This window comes from Gavialis gangeticus, unplaced genomic scaffold (assembly GCF_001723915.1).
Source record: "Gavialis gangeticus isolate Ggan-Ray unplaced genomic scaffold, GavGan_comp1, whole genome shotgun sequence".
NCBI classification, from domain to species: domain Eukaryota; kingdom Metazoa; phylum Chordata; order Crocodylia; family Gavialidae; genus Gavialis; species Gavialis gangeticus.
In genome coordinates, this window is record NW_017729034.1 from 34,923,710 (window position 1) to 34,938,737 (window position 15,028).

General features: G+C 43.0%; 1 protein-coding gene across 1 annotated transcript in view; it reads right to left on the reverse strand.

Moving 5' to 3' along the window:
* Window positions 1–15,028, reverse strand: part of LOC109304869 (visual pigment-like receptor peropsin) — a 52,557-nt gene that overhangs the window by 17,595 nt on the left and 19,934 nt on the right. The window contains exon 3 of the mRNA XM_019527699.1: window positions 325–424. Within this exon, the coding sequence (XP_019383244.1) occupies window positions 325–424 (100 nt within the window). The remainder of the gene's footprint in view (window positions 1–324; window positions 425–15,028) is intronic.

The window sequence follows — 15,028 nt, forward strand, 5'->3', positions numbered from 1 at the left end:
TTCTGAATTGGAAGCAGGATAGCTGTGTTAGTATAATGCTGTGTGGCGATGAAGAAACCACACTAACCGGGCTATACTGCTTCCAGTTCAGGAGCTAGCATGCACAGAGCTGGCATGGCATATTTCAGCACACCACTGCCTGGCATCCTGTTGGCATACACATCTAGTCTGATTTTGATTTTTTGTGCATGCATTTGACATTAGTGAAACCCCCACAAGTTCAAGGAAGTCACTCAAGGCTTATATGAAGGTAAAAAAAAAGGCAGAACTTGGCGAACACTTCTTTTCATTCCTCTAAAAGTGTGTATGGTGTAAAGACCTTACCTCTGTCAGGATGGCAGCCTTTTATGTAGCGTGTCACACTGATCACTGTAAGAGTGTTAATGCTAGCCAGGCCAAATAGAAGTGTCAGGAATCCATCAATCTGGAAAAAAACAAATAGTACAGGATCCTTGTTACCCCAGTCACACTGCAAATGCCCGGGGGGGAACAAACTATTGGCACTGCTCCAATCATTGCTTATTAAGGCTCTCAAAAGTCTTTCAAAAAGACCAAATACCAGTGAAATAAAAAATGTCATGAAGCATTAGCATCTTTATGGTCAGCAAACAGTTGAGACATTCCAAAATTAGAGATGTGCTGTGTCATGTAGGTAATGTATATGTACACTAAAGAAGCAATCATACACTTAAGGGCACATTCCAAACCCCCCCCGACTTGCAGAAACAAAAAAGAATTAAACGAAAAGGTGTAAAACACTGAATGAATGTGTGGAAGGTCTGGGTGACCTCTCATACATGCACCATGATCCAGAAGGATCGATGGTTGCCAAAACCAAAGTGATCGTAAGGAGGCAAGTTCATTATGCTGGGGGAAAAATTCAGTCCTTGAGTGAATAGGCGCAACTCTCAGTGTTAGGTGGCCCATTTATGCCAACCCTCACTGTAGCTCTGAAAACACCATGGATGGTGTAGATCTAAATGAAAATGTATTGGAGTGGGGAGAGTGGCATGCAAAGGTACTTTATCATGTATATTTGTGCTAATTTTTTTTCTTATTAAAAGTTTCACTGTATTTTTATATTCATTTTGTAGGTCAGTAAGTACTGAGCCTGTGCAGGATGCGCTATTTTGACTAATGCATTTAAGTTATGATCAATTTAAAGTCGACATGTAACTTTAACCACAATTTACATCACAAAGGAATTTGGCCCACAGATTTCCATGGATGCTGTACCCACTTACTCCATGCTGCATTCGTCTGAATTTGGCCTCTTGTCTGTTCCAAGGATTAGTTAAATACCTGGAAATGCAAATGTTCAGTATATTTCATATATCTCATTCGGCTTATGGAGGCAAAACAGCTGTCACTTTCCCCCATGCTATACCAGTAGTGTACAAACCCACAGACAAGAGCCACTGTAAATCCATACAGCACGGGGTTAAGGAATAGGATGAGTTACTGTTTTATCTTACCTACAAAGGGAATGGTAACCCCCACCTTCCCACAACTAAGTTTGAAAAACAGCAGTAAGGTTTAAAACTAAATACAGAACAAAATGCCGGGCCTCAGTCCTCACTGGATGTAAATCACTGTTCTGCTGATATGTGTCTACTGAAGAGATGACTATATACTTTTCTCTCCTTCCAGAGATGGCTGTCATTCCCTTCTCCTCATTTCCTCACTGTTAGACCATCATTACTCAATGACCAGATGATGGAGTTCAATAACAAAGTGATTAAGTATTTAATCACAAAGTGATTAAACTCATTTTATCAAGAATGTATTTATCATTTTCTTATTTGAAGAATAATATTGTGTTATCATAACCAGAGCTGATAGAAAAATTGTCAATAAACTAGCTTTCTTTGAAAAACGGCTTTTCAGAAAAATCAGTGTTTCATAAGACTATGTATATTTCAGCATTTTTTTCATTTTGAGAATGTTTTTGGATATAAACCTGAGTAGCTTAGACCAGGCCAGACAGTAAGCATATATATGGCAGAGCAGGCAATTGACCAAGAAAATCTAGTTATGGAGTAGTGTCCTAGTTACTGGGCCATCTTTCCTTGGATTTAATAAAAACTGAGAGGCCAAAACAACAAGGAGGGAGATAAAACATCTAAGATAATGCAACAGGGCATTATTAGAATAGAAAGATGAAATTAAGCAAGAGAAGTGATGGGTGCCCCATCACTTGGGACATATAAAACTAAACTGGAAAACGTATTAAGACATGTGCAATAGGGGACATTCCTGCACTAGTAGAAAGATTCCCAAATAGGCTTTATCACTTTCTATGAGCTGGAAAGTGGATTAGATCATGAACTTGGTTACACTTATGTCAGTTAAGAGCAACTCCGTGGACTTTACCATAGGTTTCCAATGATGTTACTGAGGTCAGAATGAAGGCTTGTGGTCTCTAGTAGGATCCTTGGGAAAGGAAAGAAGAGGTGTTTCTGAAGAAGAAAAGGAGTGATAAGGCACTAGCCATAGCCCGTCTGCTTAAGAAACATACCAAAGTGGTGAAGGGGTGGAAAAAACAACTCCATTTTACACTTAAAAAAGACGTCACAGGTAGCATCAGGGACAGTACAAGAGCACCAAAGTAGCTAGTAACTCAGAAGATGCTGACAGGATCTTGAGTTGATAGTCAGAGTACTAATATAAGGATTCAGAGTAAAGAAATTCATTCCTAATTTTCTCCAAATATAAAGGACATATTTAAGATACCAGAGAAATACTTAAAATAAACAGGAGTATGAGTAAAATTTTGCCAAGCTAAAATGCGTGCTTTTCCTCTTCTTCATTTCTTTATGCCTTTTTCCTTTTCTTCTACTTCCAGTACATTCTTACCTTTCCTTGTCATAACACTTTTTCCTATTTCAGTGTAGTACAAAATGTTCTCAAAATGTAACCTAGTGATTCCTGTTGTTCAGAGTGGAATTAAAGAACTGTAGGCCTTTTGGATAATGAATTAATTGAACGGTAGGCCTTTTGGATAATGAATTAATTCAGACAGTATCAGGACATATATCAAATTTTAATTTTGCTTCCAACAGTTTTTTTTTCAAATTTGCTAACAGATTAGCATGCTTAAAAGCTTTTCAGCAATGCACAAAAAATGCTCCCCCTGTTATGCAGACATTTCCAGATTGCGCTTGTTATTTTATTGGTTGCCTGCAAGCTAAGATGTGAACAAAATAAAAATGTATTTATTTTCCTTTATTGTTCCCATACCTTATTTTAAATTGCATTAACATTCAGCTACATTATTTAAAATGTACAATGCTCACAATGCACTCCAAGTCTCAGCTTAAATTTTGCTGTCAGGAAGTAAGCCTCAGGAATGTTCTATGTACAAACAATTTTAGCAATGAGCTTAATTTTCTTCTTAGTTACTCCAGTTATACCATGGTATATCCCTGTTGATTTCACTGCATTATATTTGATTTGAACAAGATAAAGAGCTAAATATAGCTCAGTGTTTCTAAACTTAGCTTCATAGAGTGAGAATGGTATGAAAACAGATTGCCTAAGTAGCTACAATGCATCAGTTTAGGCTGAAACACTAATCTTTCCATTATCAGCCAGTAAAATTGCATTGCTCAGTGCTCAGGACAGACAACACAAATCAGATTGTGTTAATCTCTTGTGGTTTCTTGAATTGCATTTACTTCTCCATTGACCTACTTGTCCTTTTGGTTTACTCCGGCAAAATGTAATGAATATATCTATGATCAAGGAAAACTAGACTTGGGGTGGAGATTTTGATGTATGTGTTAAACTTGTCAGAAGATGCCAGCCATTAATATTTTTTAAAAATTTAATGAGACACCCAATTGACATATAAGTAAGAGATAATGGCTCTCAGAGCTGAATAAATAAAACAAAAAAAAAATCAGTTTGCTAATATTCTAAATGAATAAATAAATAAAGTGGAACTAAAAGGGAGTCCTAGAACTGAACAAACTCTGGCTTTTTTGTATCAAATGTAAATCAAATTCCAGTCAAATCTAATGAAAATATTCGTCACCCATCTCTGAGACAGATATATTTATAGTGGCCACGTCTACATGAGATGCTGACTGCACAGTTGCTTATTACTACTGTGCAGTAGCATTGCATGGCAGGAAGCATAATGCGATGCTGCTGCGCAGTAGTAATGAGCTATTGTACGGTCAGCGCCATCAGAAGCCGTTTGGCAGTGCTACTGTGCAGTAACTGCAGTTACTGCACAATCATTTAGTGCTTGTTTATACAAGTACTGAACGATGGAAAATACTGCTGACTTTAAAAATATTGACTATTTTCTTTGAGTGTTATTTCTTTTGAAGTTCTCACTAAGATGAAAGGGAAATGTGGAAAAAATGGGTTTCAAGTAACAGGATCCATCTATTTGGGAAAGACAAGCTCATGAATCGCATCTTTTCTTACTTAGTGATTTGAACCTTCTAATCTTGTAGCCCAGGGGTCGGCAACCTACAGCTCATGGAATCGTTGGATTTGGCCTCTGGATGTAGGGCACCAGTTCCCAAACTGTGAGTCACGACCCCAAATGGGGTTGCTATATCAGCGGATGGGGTTGCGACGCAGTGCTATTTTCTTTGAGTGTTATTCTTTTTGAAGTTCTCACTAAGATTAAAGGGAAATGTGGAAAAAATAGGTTTATACAAGTACTAAATGTGGCTGGACACGGAGCAGTATACCCCCAGTTGACTACCCCTGAGTTAGAATAAGTTGCATATGCTGTATTTTACTGGGCTGTATCTTAGCTTAGATGAAGATTTTTGGTTGTTCCCTGTTGCATGCTTTGCAAATTGCTGTGTTCAATACATGCTTTCTTCAGAGAAAGGACTTTTTCCCCATCCTCACTCCTCAGTCTGGCTCAGTCCATGAGCTGTAGGTTGCTGACCCCGGGCTACAAGATTAGAAAATTTAAATCACTAAGTAAGAAAAAATGTGATTCATGATCTTGTCTTCCCCAGATAGATGGATCCTGTTACCCTGAACCCATTTTTTCCACATTTTCCTTTAATCTCAGTGAGAACTTCAAAAGAAATAATGCTCAAAGGGAATAGTCAATATTTTTAAAGTCAGGAGTATTTTCCATCATTGGGCCCCAAAAAGTATACTCTGGACTGATCCCGTTTGGAGGTATGGAATGCAGCGTGATGAAATGCAAGGTTAAAAAGTGATAGAAGAGGAAGTGCAAGGAAATCTTACTGCCTTCAGGAGATCCTGCTGTGTGGTAGTAATAGGACAAAATTCCTGGTCACTGAGTAGCCTCAGTCACTTTACTTGTGGCAGACAGTCACCCGAGTATCTACTTACAAATTAGCAGCCAGGAAGTTACTCCCACCTACCAGGAGGACTTGGACCAGTAGATGTGTTGACATGTGCATTTGGTCTGAGATCAGTTTACTTGCAGGTAAACTACTCATGAGTAAACTCTCCTGGACAGGCATCTACACATGCAGAGACGTGGCTGTAGATTTGCTGTTCTTAGCACCAAACTGCTACCATTGCCTGCAGCCCAGCAATAGGCCCCTGCTGCCCCTGAAGGGAGCTTGAGGCTGTGGCTGCAGCTGCCACCAGTCAGCAGCCAGATTTAAAAGCCAGCCCCACTCTCTGCTCCCTGACCAGCCACTTCCCTGGCCAGGAGCAGCATGCACAGCACAGGGACAATACACAGCAGCTCTTTCCTCACTGACTGCCTCCCTGCTCTATGGCTGCTCCAGCTCAGGCCCCTGGCAGCAACAACAAGCACCCTGGGCTCCTTCTGGCCACTGCACTGGCCCTGCTGGCTCGCTGTGCTGACCGCCGGCTCACCCACAGCAGTCTGGGCCCTTCTGGCTCCCCTACACATAGTGACCACCTGCCTGGTTGCAGTATACCATCCCAGGGCCAATGCTGCCGTGTACCTGCTACCTGGACCACATCCAGCTGCCTGGGCCCTGGCAGGGATGCCACCACCAGGGTCACCCTCACCCTCCTGGGTCTTCAGCTTTGCTGCCTCTGGGCCATCTGGGCCAGCCAAAACTGGGAGCTGCACATCATCCAGCAGACTTGGCAGTGCCTGGAAGTGTGCTGGACGACCTGGATCACTTTCCAGGATCTCCTGGAGAAGTGAGGGCCACACCTGGAGTGGCAGAATACCAACATGTGCCGTCCCTCTCTGCAGGCTGGCCCTCATCCTACTCAAGCTGCCCATGCCCCCGAGCCTCCATTATGTGGACCATCTCTCTGTCCAGGGCCCCAATGCATGGGCAGAATCCCAGGGTGTGGAGCCCCAGCACCACCAGTCATGCACATGGAGCACCATGTGCCCCAGTACATCCTGGAGGGTGCCACACACCTCCAGGATGGCCTCTTCAGCAGTGGACTTGCCCACTCCAGGGCCCACATCCCTGTCACTTGCCCACTCCATGGCCACCGTCCTTATTACAGCTGGAGGAGCTGTCATTCCAATATGCTTCAGGCCATCGCTGGCCACCATAGCACCTTCATGAATGTGAGTGCCAGCTGGGTGGACAGTGCCCACAACACCCTCGTGTTTCACAACCCCACCCTGTCAGCCCTGGTGCAGAATGGCTGATTGGCATTGAGAGTGTTGGACCTGCAACTGGGCACCATGCTGGTGTCATCCCTCCCTGTTGGGGACCTGCCTACCCACTCCTGCCCTGACTTATGTGGCTCTACACCAGCCATCTGGACCCCTGCCAGGCCTACTTCAACTGGTGCCTGACCCAGATCTACACCCTGGTGGAATGTGCCTTTGGGCACCTCAAGGGATGCTGGACACTGCCAAGCCTATAAGTGTGATGTGGGTTCTTTCTCCCGAGGTAAAGCACCTTGCATTTCTCTGTGTTGAATGTCATCAGGTTTTGATCTGCCTGCCTTGTGAGCCTGTCCAGGTTGGCCTGAATCCCCAGCCTATCCTCTAGCATGACCACACTTCTCCATAATTTGGTGTCATCTGTGAACTTAGCCATTTCGCTTTTGATACCCAAATCTGGATCATTTATGAATATGTTAAAGAGTACTTGTCTGAGTACTGAACCCTGGAGGATGCCACTGGTCACCATGCACCATGTTGACTCAGTTTCATCAACTGTTACTCTCTGGGTCTGACCACGGAGCCAGTTCCCCAGCCACCAGACTGTGAGGTTGTTGAGGCCTCAGTTCCCCAATTTTACCATGAGGACATCATGGGAGACCAAGTCAAAGGCTTTTTTGAAATCCAAGTATATGACATCAATCTCTTCTCCCTCATCCAGGTGATGCACCACCTGGTCATAGAAGGAAACAAGGTTGGTCAAGCAAGAGCTACCTGCAACGAAAATATGTTGTCTATCCAACATTACAACACTTATACAGAAAATTGAGTGAAATCAAGGCATTATTCTTTGTCCTCGATGGAACCGACAACAATTTTGAATTTGCACAGCAATGAAGAACATGTTGCATGACAAAAATGTATTTTATAAGAAAACTAGCATATTTAATGATTTGAGAGACACTTGGTTGAGAGATACTTCTATACTTCCACAAGTAGACTGCACTTTAGAAAATAACTACTATTTATTGTGAGACATGCTGAGTGCAGGATGAGGGCTTATTCTTTCCCCCCAAAGCATAACATCACCAATACATACTCATAAAATAAAGGACATATCTGGATGAGCTATTGATTGACATGTGTTTTCTATGAGGTGCCTCTGCAATGACAAATATTGAGGAAAAGGTGTTCGGTCAGAGAGAACTATGACCCCTGGTATTCTTACAGTGTGACTGGGGTATGCCTCCTTGATATATACAATTGCTAAGTCAGTTATGCCACTGCAATTTAAAGTCATTGCTCACAACATCAAAAAGAAGTAAAGGGGCCTTTACAGGGCATACAAAACTTTGAGAAAAATCAGAGTACAGGCATTTGGAGACCTAACAACAACAAAGAGCAGACTTTGCCATCCTTGAACCAGACACATTGGAAATGTTCCTGACCCAGGGTGAAGCATTGCTAAAGCATCTGGCCCATTTGGATGGCTGTAGAGAGAAATAAGAAAAGTACCAAATAAGGACTAAAAGGTCCTTGGCAGCTTCTGCTCTCACAGCACTCTTCCCATAAGGTTTGTCCAAGACTCCTACTGACCTCAAAGGGTGTTAAATCAGACCCATTGGGTGTGTCCTGCTGAATGCACATGTGCAGGGGCATGCAGTTTTTGTTGGAAAAGTAGCAGTGGCACATATGTGTGCCGCTGCTATTTGTCCCCAGGCACACCCCCTGCACGTGCCTTGGTGTGTGGCACAGTGCCCTGGGGGGGTAGAGGAAGCCGGGGCCAGCAGCCTTACCTGTAGTCCTGGGAGCTTCCCAGGGCAGCAGCCTCGCTGATCCAGCTGCTCAGAACCTGGCTGGCAGCCAGAGCGTGGCCACCACTTTGAGTTCTACAAAGCACATGGTTGTCAGCTCCCCACCTTGATTCTTGGCAGAAGGGAAGCTGTCCACACTGCCACCAGCAGGGTTAACAAAAGGTCACTTCTTACTGCTGGCTGAATGCCTACAGCTGAGGTGGCTCTTTTGGTAAGCTGCTAATGTGGCTTTCAGACGTAAGAGAGGGCAGCAGAGTTAAGATGCAGATCAGCTACAAGCTATCAGAACCAGGGTGCGTGACTCTCTGATTGGCTGGGATGTCTGATTTGAAGCTTTTCTGTTATGTCGATATTGTTGACTGTTCCCCACACTGGGTTGAAATACTTGGAGAAGAAGAGAAATAATGTACCGTATTTTCGTGCATATAGCCCATGGGCTATACACATTTTTATAAATTTGATGGGTGGGTGCAGGCTATACAAGGGTGCGGGCTATGCAGAGTCTTTAGAACAGCATAGCCCATCCCTGCCAGTCCCCGGCTGTGGGCTCCAGCTCCGGCTTTGGCGGCCATGCCCAGCAGAGTGCGGCTGGCGGTGGCAGGGAGCGGGGCTCTGCAGGGGAGGGGGAGGGATGAGGAGCTGCAAGCTGCTAGGCCCACTCCCTGCTGCTGCCACCAGCCGCACTCTGCTGGGCACAGCTGCCGGAGCTGGAGCTGGAGCCCGCAGCCGGGGATGGGCTTGCAGGTTCTGCAGGGGAGGGGAGGGGAGGGATGAGGAGCTGCAAGCTGCAGGCTCTGGCTCCAGCTCCGGCTCCAGCGGCTGTGCCTAGCAGAGTGCGGCTGTGCCCAGCAGAGTGAGGCTGGCAGCGGCGGTGGGGAGTGGGGCTCATAGCTCACAGTTCCTCATCCCTCCCCTCCCCTGCTGAGCCCGCAAGCCCAGCAGAGCCCATGCTTGTGGTCTTGGGGTGTGGGGAATACATGGGTGTGGGGCATACACGGAGTATTTTACAAAAACACAATTTTCCGCAGGTTATGCATGGGTGTGGGTTATACATGGGTGTGGGCTATATGTGTGAAAATACAGTAAATCTCACTAGGAAAACATGGGATGAACAGGATGGCAAGTGACTCGCAATCACATTGTATAGTCAAAGATGACAAACTCTTCATTTGTTGCTCCCTTACTGCGAAGCTATGCAGCTATCAGAGGATTCTGGGAGGATCCTAAAGTGCAAAGGTAAAAGGTCATTATAATGATTGCTCTGGGCCTCTGGTAGCCACTTGGGAAGCTGTGGTCTGTCAGAGGATTGCATCCCCTGTTCTTTTTGGAGGTGAGGGATCATCCTTTTCTGTGGGAACAATCATGTGGAGACAATGGGGCAAATCCTGTAGACACCCTGATCTGAAACCCATTGGAACCAGCAGATACCTTTTCACTGGCATCAATTGTCTATGGATGAGACCCCAAATTTGAAAAAATTGTTTTTGGGTAAATATGCATTTCACTTAGGATAACTGTCCCTTGAAAATACTTTCAAATCTTGACAATATGCATGGGAAAAAGGCTCAGTAATAATTTAAATTTACAGAAAGGTGTTACAGAATACATCAGATCTAAGCTGGGAGAAAATAAAAGGAATAAATTACCAATTTATTACAACTGTTATCATTGAATATAATTGTTAATGAGCTGGAAGAGGAGAGAATGTGAGGTGGCAAAACTGGAAGATGGTAATGCACTATTTGGGCTAATCTAGTTTAGTATGGATTGTGGGGAACTACATCATCACACTGATTTTCTGATTTGAATAGGAAGTGCTGCTTAAAAATCAGTGATGTGATGCAGCTCAGCACTAGCAGATTAGAGAACATGACTGTAAATGTAACTCTATGGCAACAAAATGTAGCTGATGCACAGGGAAAGGAACAAATTAGAATACTCTAACACAATAACAGGTTCTAAATTAAGTATAACCATATAGAAAAAGATATAGCCATCATAGGAATGAGATAGCTGAGCATTAGTTCCATCTCACAAGCATGGAAATAGGAACAGAAAGGTTGTATGAAGTGCCTATAAACCCAAGAGATTTAATACTAGAACAAGCATTAGAATTAGTCAGTTCTGGTGCTGTGTGCACACTGGGTGCTTGTAGACATGAAACTACAGCATGTCGGAGCAGACTCAATGAATCAGGTCTAATGGAGCATGCTAAGACATTAAAATTAGCACATTTCAGCAGCCTCGGTGTCTCATATTCAGCATCCCTGCGCTTCAAAATGGCGGTGGGTATGCTTTAACTAAAGCTCATACAGTGAGCTTTAGTTAAAGCATACCCACTGCCATTTAAAAGCATGATACATGTGACACAGCTTTAATTATTGTACAATGAGCTTTAGTTAAAGCACCCCACCGCCATTTAAAAGCATGATACATGTGACAGGTGCTTTAATTATTGTAGCTTCTGAAAGCCACTCTCATTAAAATGCCTGCCCCACTTCCAGAGCCCATGTAAAGATGCCCACTGATTTTTCCCCTTCCCTCTCCTTGTTGCTTATACTGTGATGATGGTTGTGACTTGAGGGGATCCTTGTATGGCAAGCAAGCAGAGCTCTCAAATTATTAACAATTCCTAGGCACAAATATATAGCTTCACTGTCACAGTGACAATAGAGGCTACAGTTGCTATTTAAGAAGAAATAGAAACAACCCTCCATTGATATAAACAGGCAAAACTCCGTTACCACCAGCAGGTGATCTGACTCCAAACAATCATCTGTGATGCCAAAGTTTCTGCCCATGCTTCTCCTCTTGCCTCCTGCCCCAAAGAAAGCAATATTTTAGTTTAAAAACAGCTTGGGCTAAATGAGCTATATCTGTTCCTGCTGTTAGTGCCAGTTTTATGATTTGACTTTGGGTTATTTCATCTTTTACAAATGTCAGGAATGATAAACCATATATCTGTGCATGTGCATGTGCATGCATGTGTGTGATGGAAAGCTACCTTAAATGTGCCTGCTAGTGAAAACTGCCTAATCAGAACAAGACTAATCAGAAAAATTAGTCAAACAAACTGGTGGAAAGCCGAAGTGAGTCAAGCAGCTTGCCCAGTGACAGTGGCCAAGTGAGGAAAAACAAAAAGAGGCCCGTGGCAGTGACTTGGTCATGTCTCTTGACAGCAAAATAGTGTCTGCTTAAAAGAGTGCTTGCTGAGGCATCCTGTGACAGCTAAACCAGCTTTCTGAGGGTTAAACCTGGTTTTCTGCTGCTTATCTATGTATTGTGGAATGCTTATCGCTAGAAGAAAGAGCATAAAAGGAAGCCGCTGTGGTTAAGCATTTCCTGTATTTTGTAAATGTATTTTGCCATAGCTTAAAGCCAACTTCATTAGCGATGCCGCAGATAAAATTAATCATATAAGGAAAACACAAAGGCTTGTACTGCTGTTGGTTAGTCATATAAAGAAAGTTTGTAGTATAGAACTATAATTGGCTGCAAGCCAACAGCAGCTCAAAAAAATCTATAAATTTGCTGGAGTATCTAGAAATTGGCTGAAGGAAAGCAGTGTGGTAAAGGAAGCTATCATTGTGAAAGAGAAGCCACAGACCTGGAAATCGGCGGGGCAGTGGGTCCTGAGAAGCCTGAATACTGATTACCAGGGTCCTTCCCAATACTTCTTTGGACAGCGTAGATTGGGGATGCCTGACTTTGCTGGATTTCGAGAGGCTTGTCGTATACCAGGCATAAAAAGGGACTGCTGATAAGTTGCCAACTCAGAGATTTACTGTCTGTCTTTGTTGTGTTGTTAAGCTTTGTGTAAATTACACATTTCTTAGATCAATAAACCTTTCTTATCTTTTTACCCTGACCACTCTCTCAATCCCGAACAAACCCACTGCAGGCAGCTGGGACAGGGGCCTGAAGATACACCTGCGTGCATGCATACAACACTGCCCAAATAGCAATCCCAGAAAGCTTCAGATGGGAAGAATCAAGACTGGCTGCTAGCAGGGTGGCCACTGCTGCAGCCTTAGAATTCCCACAGGACGTCATCCCCTTGGGGAGGGGTGGGACCACCAGCCTCCTCACCAATCAGTGGTGAGGGATGGGGCTGCCTCTTCCTCAGCCAATCAACAGTGAAGGGTAGGGCCACCAGGCCTCTTGGCCAATGAGCAACAAGGCTCTGCACTGGACACATAACATAGAAGCAGCCCCATGGGATCCTTCACCTCCCTCCTTCTCTTCCTGGCTTGGAACCCTGCTTCTCCTGGCTGTGCACCATCCTACCTCTAGGTGCAGCCAAAACAACCATGAGGACAAATGACTGATATATTTTTCCACCAATGAACTGAAAAACAGGGCTTTTTGCAGTTTAGTCTTCATTCAGAAACAGGTGGGGGACAAAGGATTTAAAAACAGGACAGTCCAGTATAGAACAGGACCAATGGCAACCATAGCTGCTAGTGAGGCTAGGAACACATAGACTAATATGTCAGAGCCTGACTTGATAGAGAAACGCCAAAAAAGAACAACTGACAGATTTGTGGCACCAAGACTGACTTGGGCTGAAAGGACCTACTAACATAGTAGTATCAGTGACTGCAAATGTATTTTCCACTGTGGCCTAGTCTCAGCTTGTGAACCCTAAGTGTTATTTGACTACATGCACTTGTTGGGGATTAAGGATCCTAGCAGCTTATTAATGTAAGGAGAAACAGTGGGAGACCTTTGGGAGAAGCAGGAAAGAAACAGGTAGCAGAACTTCAGAGGGGGCAGAAGAGGGATCTGGCCTCAAGTGGCTGCTGACTGAGAGACACATATTCCCCGCAAGGCTGAATGAGGGGGGTTCATTCTGGTATTGTTCAAAATATACTGGTAATAGGCACATCATGTTTGGGCATCATGTTGCAAGAGGATTATTATTTTAATTAGGTGTAGAATTGTTCTAGAATGAGCTTAAAGCAAGGCAAGTCCCCTCTCTCCCCCCAAAGTAAAGAAAAGCAAACAAACAAATCCAAATCACTTTGCATGCCTGAAAGTACACTGGGCACATCTACATGTGTGTAATGTGCAGTAGTCTATTTTACTGTGTATTAAAGCATCACGTAAAAAACCATGCTATTATGCTAATGCAGTACTATGTACTAAGCATCAAAAGTGCGCGCTTGCTCTACTGTGCATTTGGGTGGCCTAACGTGCATTAATTTAGTTCCTCACATTAGAGGTACTAAATTTAATGTGCATTAGGAAAAATGCATTAATGCACATGTGGATGTGTCCACAGAGGCTCAAGTTGTATCATTAGCTTTTTACACAAAACCCCCATTGCTTTCTGTGGGGATTCTGCATATAAACTGATGGTATACTATGGCTGTAAATTTTTTAATGTGTTAACACATGTTCCCTTCTTGTCCCTGCATTCTGTTTTGTCAAATTTAGAAAAAAAGGAATGTGGGTGTGGACAAGATCTTGTCTTTTGATGACAGAGTGAAACCTTGACAGGAAAAAGGATACATTCTGTCATCTGATGCATCCTGCATATCACTCAAGAAATGATAGGTAACTCAAGCTGTGTCTATGAAGCAAAGGAATTTTTATCAGAGGCTTCTCTGCTTTTCCACTTCTAAATGAAAAGTTGACTGAGCTCTTTGATAAACAGGAAAAAAGAACCGTGTGTGATACATTCTGTTTAGTTCAGTTATTTACATGCACTAATTACAAGGAAATATTTACACAATCTCTCACCTAACTTTGACTTTGAGCCATTTGTTTACTTGTCCTGCCAAGATGGGCCAAATTATGATTTTTGTTGCACCTGGGTATAATACTGCTATAACTTCAGTGCCATTGGTGGAATCTCTCCAGATTACACTGGAGTAATGGAGGTCAGTGTTTCATCCAGTAACACACAAATATTCCCCTTTTTACAGTGACCATGAGTTGAATTGCTCCTTTGTTAGAATTGCTATTTTATATGTGAGAAACAGAAATTATGCCCTACCTGTATTTTTCCATCTAACTATAATTATGCGTAAATGTTTAAACCATTTACTAAGATTGTAGCCACTTACATGTTGTAGGGAAATATATGTTTTAATCAATAGACCATAGCCTGAAAATTCTTGTAGAATGATTTTTCTCTTAATCTTCCTTGCCCTTTAGACTAAAAAATTGTAATAGTATATGTTGTTAATGTTACTGCTACTGCTATTTAACATTAAAACATACTGGAGCAATTCCACTGAAGTATAAAAGTAGAAGAAAGGTCAACCTCTAGTCCATAAGCATTATTTATGAGAGGTCAGATTCTCTTAACATTTTTGCCAATATAACTCCATTGACTTCAAAGGCATTACTCCAGATATATGCCTTCCTATTGGAAAACACTATCTTGTTCCATGTTATCTCCTCAGAGGTGTCCCTGTCAGGTTAGGGTTCTTATAAAGTATAATTCTTCTCACAAATGTTAACCAAAATACCCATGAATCACACACTACACTCTTAGGACCTGAAGTAGTCTTCCTCTACCTGGGGGAGATATAGAGAGGGTAAGTCAGAAGAAGAAAAAGAAAACAGTTTGACCATTCTAAGTACGTGTTGAGCCCTGGCTGAAGTTTCATAGATTTCATAGATTTCATATACATTAGGGCTGGAA